This window comes from Haliotis asinina, chromosome 13 (assembly GCF_037392515.1).
Source record: "Haliotis asinina isolate JCU_RB_2024 chromosome 13, JCU_Hal_asi_v2, whole genome shotgun sequence".
Taxonomy (NCBI): Eukaryota; Metazoa; Mollusca; class Gastropoda; order Lepetellida; family Haliotidae; genus Haliotis; species Haliotis asinina.
The window spans coordinates 15,965,247-15,974,165 of record NC_090292.1 but is presented as its reverse complement, the minus strand read 5'-3'; the positions used below and the strand labels follow the sequence as shown (position 1 = coordinate 15,974,165).

Below are 8,919 nucleotides of genomic sequence, written 5' to 3'. Positions count from 1 at the left end.
ACTGCTGAGGCGAACTTGCGGTTGTCTCGAAGTAACAGCTTGATTCCTGCATATTCCTTATACTTTGCGGTTGTCTCCAACCTTCAAGTATTCTCGAAAATGACTTAGCATTGACACGTGAGTTTTACTAAAATATATACTAAAGGAAAATATATGGCACGCACACACACACACGCATACATACTTACATATATGCATTTACATCTGGGTGGTCTGGGACACATGGTCACAGTACATTGTCCACGTTTACTGCACGTTGCTGTACCCGCAACTCGGTGTATGCACGTGTTCATGTAGCCCCCATCTGGTCATATACCAGTGGATTTGTGGGTTCTTTTAAGTGCACAGGGTTGTGTACTGTACACTAGGGGTTGTGACAACACTGAAAGAGTCTGCACACAAAGATGTCTCCAAGGTTTTTAACACCCGGTCACAGATGGTTTCGATCCTGACACCTCCAATTTCGCTGGATCATTAGTCTGGCACCTTAGACAGCTCTCCCACCATGCCTCCTCCCCCCTTCCCTACCCCTCCCCCCCCCCCCCCCCCCCCCCCATACACACACACACCACCCCAACCCAACCCTCACCTCTCCCAAAGCACAAGCGTTCCCTTCAGATTCTGCATTCAAATTCACGACAATACGTAATCACTCATGTCACAGTCAGTTTTTCTGCGATGAGCGATGTGTTAGCCTGCTGGTGACAGCGCTCGCTAGTCTCACTGTAGGTCCAGGTTTTATTCCCCCAATTTGATAAAACCGTGAAACTCATTTCTGGCGCTCTCTGTCGTAATTCTGGAATATCATTTAGAACCCCACTCACCCGGTCTTTCGTAAAGGTCATTCGGTGATTTGTATGTTGTTTTGGTGGAGCTGGAAACGGTAAGGACGAACTACAACTGAAACTACACGGTTGATGTTTCCAAAGAAGAGCGGCAGTAGCTTGTAGCGGAACTCAGTGGGTCTCGCTTCCTGGAATTCCATATCATATGGCTGAAAATGTGCTGAAATGTCAGGAAATATCTCCAGAATCAATCGTATCCAATCCCCAGGAAGGGGTTTATCAAAGCAGTAAGATCATTAGATACCGAGGATCAAAGAAGCTTAAACTCTTCTCTAAATAGTCATCTCTTCAAGAACAGTACATTCGCGTCGCACCTTGGCGTGCATGAGAGGAAACTCTGGTTTAAGACAAGGTTGCTATTTGGATGACCAATGCTCCGGCAAAGGAGCGGCATTAGCCGAAACGGCTGAGTGTCCCAAGATAAACATATTTCTAATTAGGTTGGAGATAAATCTGCCATCACGTCTTTACGTAGGATGGCATCAAATGCCTTTCAAAGACTACAGTTGGCCACAGTTATATTTCTTATTAGATATCGCAGACGGAAAGATTTATTGGGCGGTTTCAATTGGGTGTTGAGTTATGTGACAGTGGTTGGTTGCAGCTATATGACAGACTGAGTGTTTTCTAACTAATCGAGCCTGGACCAGAAAATCCAGCGATTGACAAATTACGTGCATCGATGTACGCAGTTGTGATTCGAGAGGGAGCTGTTAGGGTTTGGCACGTGAGGTGGAATGGGTTGGCGTCAACATGCACGTGACATGGGTTAGAATGTGATGGTGTCGCCATGCACGTGACATGGATTAAGATTAGTTGGCTTGAACATGCACGACAGGATGAATTGGTGTCAACATGCTCGAGACATAGATTAGGAAGGTTTGGCTCCAACATGCACGTGACATGTGTGAGGGTGGATTTGTGTTGACATTAACGAGACATGCATTAGGAAGTGTAGGCGTCAACATGCGCGAAACGGATTAGATGACAAGCCAGTGATTGATATTGTGAACAAAGATTCACGTAATCAGTCGCGGATCGAGTTACTGCTCCCGACCACCCGATCAACATAAGAAGCACCTATGACTGACTGACTGACTGACTGACTGACTGACTGACTGACTGACTGACTGACTGTCTGACTGACTGACTCACTCACTCACTCCTCGACTTTCCGGCGAAATTTATCACTCGTCCACTTACTGACCACCTCTGGACGACTATTTTTTCAACTCAGTCACTCACTCACTCAATCAATCAACGACCAACAGACGGTCTGACTGACTCAGTTTTTATTTGTTTATAACATTCATTATCCCATAGTAATTTAGTAACGACATTCGCGGATATTACCTGCATATAAAGTCGTCAAATGACAGATTGATCACAAGAAACGCGATCCACTTTGCCAATGTACGTTGCTATGCCGATATAGCCTTTCTAATTACCAGTCTTAACGACCAGCCATCAAAGAGACCAACAAAGAATATGTTTTTCGATAAAAAAGAATAATTGACAGATGAAAATTGTATTCTCGTCATTGGAGCAAACATGCAAGAGTCTCTTGTGGGGATAATCAAAATTTATGCATTTGTTGAAAAGTAATGTCTCTAAAGAAATGCAACGAGACGCATCGGAAATGACTGTAGTAGTTGTTGTTTTTCATCCCACACGCGTGGGCACTTGAGGTAGCCAGATGGCTAGAGCATTTGCTCGTTATGTCGAAGACCCGGGTTCGATTCTCCACATGTTCATTTCTGTTCTTCCCATTACTAAACGCGGCGTAAAATTAAACTCGCCCGTCCCCCACTCATGGATACATGTTGTATATCTGCAATATTTGAGCTTACCAAACAGTAACGTACCCAGAAACGTTTAAAGTTTGGATTTACTATTTAAGAAACGAAAAATGATCCAGAAAAGATAACAAAAAAATGCTTCAATAATGATTAGTGTACCTTTTCATCTATATTTTTAGGCCCATTTCTGGTGTCCCCCATCATGACAGTGCTTCAGTATTGCTAAAAGTGGCGAAAAACCATACTTTCCAACATACTCTGTAAAAAATATATCATTACTGTTCCATTTTATTCTCTCTCGTTTTAGATCAAACAGAAACTGAAGTATCTCCAGCATTTGAATATTTATCGAATAATATGATATTCGATACCTTGTTCATTAAAGTTCATCGGATGTGACGTATGAATCATAGAAATATTCAATACGTAGCTAATTGTTATTTTCTAATTCAGTCCAGTATTCCCGAGGCACTTGCGCGGTAAACGATTCAGTTCGTTAATCAGTAAATGAGATGTTCTCCTATTGATAAAGCCTACGGTGCATAAGGTTATCGACCTGGAGCTGAAATTATTACCATGTTTAATTGTACATAATTAAGAAGTAGCTGCCGCCGTATTGAACTGCAACCGTAAGTTCTATTTATCCCGGCCCGGTATTGAACAACTATTGGTTTTGCAACGAAGCCCCAGCGGCGATAAAAAGATGAGAGGGTTGCATCAATATTTTTTTGAGTATAAATATCGGTTATATAAGTCGGTTATTCATATTGCAGGGTTATGCCACAGAGCACCATTTAGGACTGTGTTGCGAAGGTTTTTTAAGCTGCAATCGTAATAATCTGCAACCCATCGATAATAGGGTTTCTGCTGCACGCTATGCTAAGTAACAAACAAAATAATATATGTAAATGAGCAGTGATTACAGTAAATGAAACGATACAATTGTTCCAGTTTTAAAGGGTAAGAATTTGTTTGTAGAATGAAAAATTACAAGGCGAGAATTTAAGCCGGGTGAGTTTTAGAGATCATCCATTTGAACGGGTCACTAGTGCGTTATTTTGTATTGATCCGGGTGTGTTGAGTCGAATCTCAATCGGATCTCAGTCAGGGAATCGAAAGACAGGACTGGATCCGAATGGCCGGAGCTTGATGGGCAGAGTTATGTCCCTTTTCTGTCTGTTTCCGCAGTCGTGGGTTCGATTCTCCCATTACGATTGTTTGGTTTCCGTTCAGGATGATTTCCGCAGCGTGAACCGACTTCGCAAGCCGTACCATTGCATTTACTTGTACCATCTTTCTTAAACAAACGAACATGTTCGCGCACGCACACAGAGACTTACTCGAACAGACATGTAGTCGAATCACACGCTTATAAAATGCAAATTAACCTGTTGCACACACTTTCACCTCTTGTTCTACACAGACACTTAATTGTCCCCTTACTCGACGCAAACGCTTACTTAATTTCTTACTCTACACAGGTCTTTATTTTAACTCTTACTCGATATAGACAATTAACCTCCTACTCGAAATGAGAGCTAATAATTCCTCCTTCGTACTACACAGCCTTGAAGTCGACACAGACAATCAATCGACAGAGACAATGTCGTAACTCGTACTCGACACAAACACATAGTTAACCTTTTATTCGACACAGACCCGTATTTTAACTCAGACATATTTTCAGCCTCACAGACCAGTATCTTACCTCCTATCCGACAGACACATGTTTGACCTTTTACTCGATATATATCAATATTTGAACTCTTATCTCGACACTGATCCACATTTTAACTCTTAATCGACTCAGACACATAATTAACCTCTCATTCGACACAGACACATATTTAACTCTTACTCGTCACTACTCAGAACAGAGTCGATGCAGACAAGTATTCAGCCCTTTGTTCGACATAAACAAGTATTACCACACACTCTCCCCTCATACACGTATTCAGAACTACTCAGAACAGAGTCGACGCAGACAAGTATTCAGCCCTTTGTTCGACATAAACAAGTATTACCACACACTCTCCCCTCATACACGTATTCAGAACTACTCAGAACAGAGTCAACGCAGACAAGTATTCAGCCCTTTGTTCGACATAAACAAGTATTACCACACACTCTCCCCTCATACACGTATTCAGAACTACTCAGAACAGAGTCGACGCAGACAAGTATTCAGCCCTTTGTTCGACATAAACAAGTATTACCACATACTCTCCCCTCATACACGTATTCATCTCGTAAGAACTAGACGTCGTTCGATACCCGCTCAGCATCACATACGCTGCCGGTAATAAATCAATGGGAAAGGACGTTTGATCAGCACGAAATATTTGATAATTCATAACATAGACCGCAGGCCAGCTCTTAGATGATAACCGTATTAAATATTACAGCACAGTTAGCAAGCTATATCAAATCGTACAAACAGGTATAGGTATTTATGAGAAACGTGTATTTATTGGATTCAGGCGCCAAATATACGCACCGGGGGATATTATCTTTGTCATTAGTGATGTTACAGCTAGGTAATCTTATTACAGATATAAGCAACCCCGGCGGATCGATAACACAATCCTGTAACCAAATTGACCAGGACGGCTAATTTCCGAGTGACCGGTTGTTGTATCAGAGTAGATAACACGTGCTTGTATCGACGGATAAGCTGGTACTTGACCACGCCGAATGGGAGGATTTAGTGCTGAGTCAGGAGATGGGATTGTACAGCGTTGGTGTAGGGAGAGCGGCTGGAGGGTGGCTGTGGGTGAGACGGGTGGGTGGTAGTGTGGTGGTGCGGGTGGAGTTGGTGTCGTGGGATGAGATTGGTGGTGTGGGTGGTTGGATGGCCCGGTTGGGTGATTGGTGCGTGTGGGTGGAGATGTGTTTTTCCTGTGGATACGGAGGGTGGTCATGATGGGTGCTGCCGGATGGTAAGGGGGTAGCGATGTGGGTTTTTGTAGGTAGGTGTAACAGTGAATGGAGCCTGATGGTGAGAGAGGGCTTCGGTGTGAGGTTTGTGAGTTTTGGGTCATGGTGGGTGGAACCTGATGGCAGTTAAGGTGTGGTTGCAATGTGAGTTGGGTCTTGGTGGGTTGGTCCTGATGGTGAAGGAGGGCTTCGGTATGGGTTTTGTGGGTTTGGTGTCATGGTGGATGGAACCTGATGGCAGGTTCAGGGGTAGTGGCAATGTGGGTATTGCAGTCGGGATGTTGGTGGGTTGATCCTGATGGTGAAGGTGGGCTTCGGTGTGGGTATGTGGGTTGGGCTGGTCATGGATGAAATTGGTGTTGTTGGCGGTGTTGAGGGGTGGTTCGATGTGGACTGTTTGGTTAGGGTCATAATGGGCTGGGTCTGATGGTAGTGATTGCTGGTAAGGGTGGGTGGCGATGTGTGATGGGCTGGGTCTGATGGTAGTGATAACTGGTAAGGGTGGGTGGCGATGTGTGATGGGCTGGGTCTGATGGTAGTGATAACTGGTAAGGGTGGGTGGCGATGTGTGATGGGCTGGGTCTGATGGTAGTGATAGCTGGTAAGGGTGGGTGGCGATGTGTGGTGGGCTGGGTCTGATGGTAGTGATAGCTGGTAAGGGTGGGTGGCGATGTGTGATGGGCTGGGTCTGATGGTAGTGATAGCTGGTAAGGGTGGGTGGCGATGTGTGATGGGCTGGGTCTGATGGTAGTGATAACTGGTAAGGGTGGGTGGCGATGTGTGGTGGGCTGGGTCTGATGGTAGTGATAGCTGGTAAGGGTGGGTGGCGATGTGTGGTGGGCTGGGTCTGATGGTAGTGATAGCTGGTAAGGGTGGGTGGCGATGTGTGATGGGCTGGGTCTGATGGTAGTGATAACTGGTAAGGGTGGGTGGCGATGTGTGGTGGGCTGGGTCTGATGGTAGTGATAGCTGGTAAGGGTGGGTGGCGATGTGTGATGGGCTGGGTCTGATGGTAGTGATAGCTGGTAAGGGTGGGTGGCGATGTGTGATGGGCTGGGTCTGATGGTAGTGATAACTGGTAAGGGTGGGTGGCGATGTGTGGTGGGCTGGGTCTGATGGTAGTGATAGCTGGTAAGGGTGGGTGGCGATGTGTGGTTTGTGAGTAGGGTGGTTGTGGTAAGGTGGTTCGGCTGTTGGTGGAGGTGGGGTGTAAAAGAACGGCTGGTGGTGTAGAGACGGGTCAAGGGTCATTGTGTGTGGGACAATCGGGATAGGCGTGTAAGGGTGTGGAACAGGAATAACCCCTATCGCACTGATTTTTGCAAAAACCAAAACATTTCGGACACGGCTACACATAGCGTTGGCAGAATCATGAAGTTTTTATCATAAATTAATTCTATAAAGTCCTAAATTGAACACTTGAAGCAACAATTCGTGGCAACATTGCCTACATCCGCCTAAAACCTAAAATCAATACAAAATATGTATTAGCAAAACAAATTAGCTTGTTTGTCACTTGAGGGTTGACGATCAACCATTAACTGATATGCTGATGCAAGTTGTCCAGTATTTTTGAACCAGCGTTAGTCAGAATATTAGCACAGCACTGTTGGGTGTTGGGTGTTCCCGTCAGGGAGATCCAAACAGACTCTGTAACCACGGAATTGATCCGGTAGACGTCGGAAACGTTAGTTAAGACTCCGTCAACGTCCATTTTCTCCATCCTCCAACGACAACAAACTAATCTGACACTATTTATTGGTCTTGCCGTCATAGCCTGTCCAAATGTCTTGAAACACAATATGCTATTGTGCCAGTAAAGACAGAGTAATGTTGAGCCCTTCGGCGTAAAGTTCATCCGTCTAGATGGTAACCGCATAACTTCTATGATATATAATATATCTTTCCGTGAAATATAACATCGTCATTGTGCCTCCAGAGCTATTACTTCATTAGCGGTTACGGCTGTCCCTTCAAACAGCGTAATCAGCGACGGTCGTGTATGTAGGAATAACCCTTAGATCACACTGACTTGGAGATCGATACATGATCGATAGTTTTTATGTACATTTCGTAGATCCTAAATCATTTTGTTAGCATGATAATAGCGCGGTGATTGACATATACACATTCAGAAGCGTGCTTTCCAGCAAATGTATTTCTGTTCCGGATATGATATATCTGAAAGCATGAATCTACACGTCAGTTATGAAAGCAGGGTGGCATGTGATTGAAAGTTTCACATCTAACACATATTTAGAGGAACCTTGTTCAATTTCAACTGAAAGCATAATGATGTCATTAGCGTTGCAGTCTTTTTTATTGAAAGAATGACAGCCCGTCAAAGTCCATCGCCTATTAGTCACGGAAACAAGTGTTGTTGATAGCATGCCTACAGTGTCCATAGAATTCCGAAGGAAGAAGGTCCCGGCATGCAACTCTCTCGGTAGGCTTCCGGGTTTAAGTCAAATAACCATCATTATACTTGAAAATGGAATGACAGCGGTTGTGGATTTCAACACGTGTGCTCTTTCGCCGTTGTCAATTGCATGTTGTGCTATAGACAAAGGACGTACATTGCTGCCACGGTTGTAGAGGAATGCGTAGCGGGTGTTTACAGACTCGATGTAAGTATTGATCTCATGAGGCCAAACAGCCCGTACAATGTAGTCAGTCGACAGTCCTATAGTAAAGTCTATAAGGTAGAGATTTCAATGGATATTAACATCAAGGGTGGTCAATTTCATTCCCTATACCCATTGCAGAACACGAACTGAAATCGACTGTCTGTTGACGAGGATGACAGGTTTACATTTCATCACATCATTCTTTCCGACTTAGATACGTGGTCACCATAACTGCTATTTTGTGCTATAACGTACATTTCATATTTTATACACTTTGAAACGTGTTTTCTTTGCGTTTGTTAGTACTGTGAATCATTAGAAACGACGTCGGTAGTGTCCTTGTCGATCCGAAGCCAATGGGCTCGTTATCCTGTACTGATTATGTGCGTGTTTTTACAATCGATTGTTATGATAGAATACTCTCAGCGAAATGGACAACGCGACTGAAATATACATCATTGTGTATGGCGAATGCCAGTGGTTGTCCGGAATGTGTATGATCAAGGTGTTGTATTGACGTGAGTTAAAAGCGGTGCAGTGAACGTGGTGCAAAGACTGGCACGAACTTCACGGTAAATGTACTTGGCAGGAAATGTACACGTGCTTGACGTGAAATGTACGTGATATGTGTGACATAAAATTTTGCATGAATTTAACAATGTGAATTTCAGTATGAAACGTATATAATACCGGAATTCAGATGTGAAATTT

General features: G+C 44.1%; 1 protein-coding gene across 1 annotated transcript; it reads right to left on the bottom strand.

The window, feature by feature from the left end:
- Positions 1–5,824: 5,824 nt before the first annotated feature.
- Positions 5,825–6,832, bottom strand: LOC137259370 (uncharacterized). Its single transcript, XM_067797044.1, has one exon. The coding sequence runs from the start codon at positions 6,830–6,832 to the stop codon at positions 5,825–5,827; it is 1,008 nt and encodes a 335-aa protein (XP_067653145.1).
- Between the last annotated feature and the right edge of the window lie 2,087 nt (positions 6,833–8,919).

Excerpts from the sequence above, each read along its gene's own strand:
- LOC137259370 (XM_067797044.1), bottom strand. The coding sequence starts at position 6,832 with ATGACCCTTGACCCGTCTCTACACCACCAGCCGTTCTTTTACACCCCA.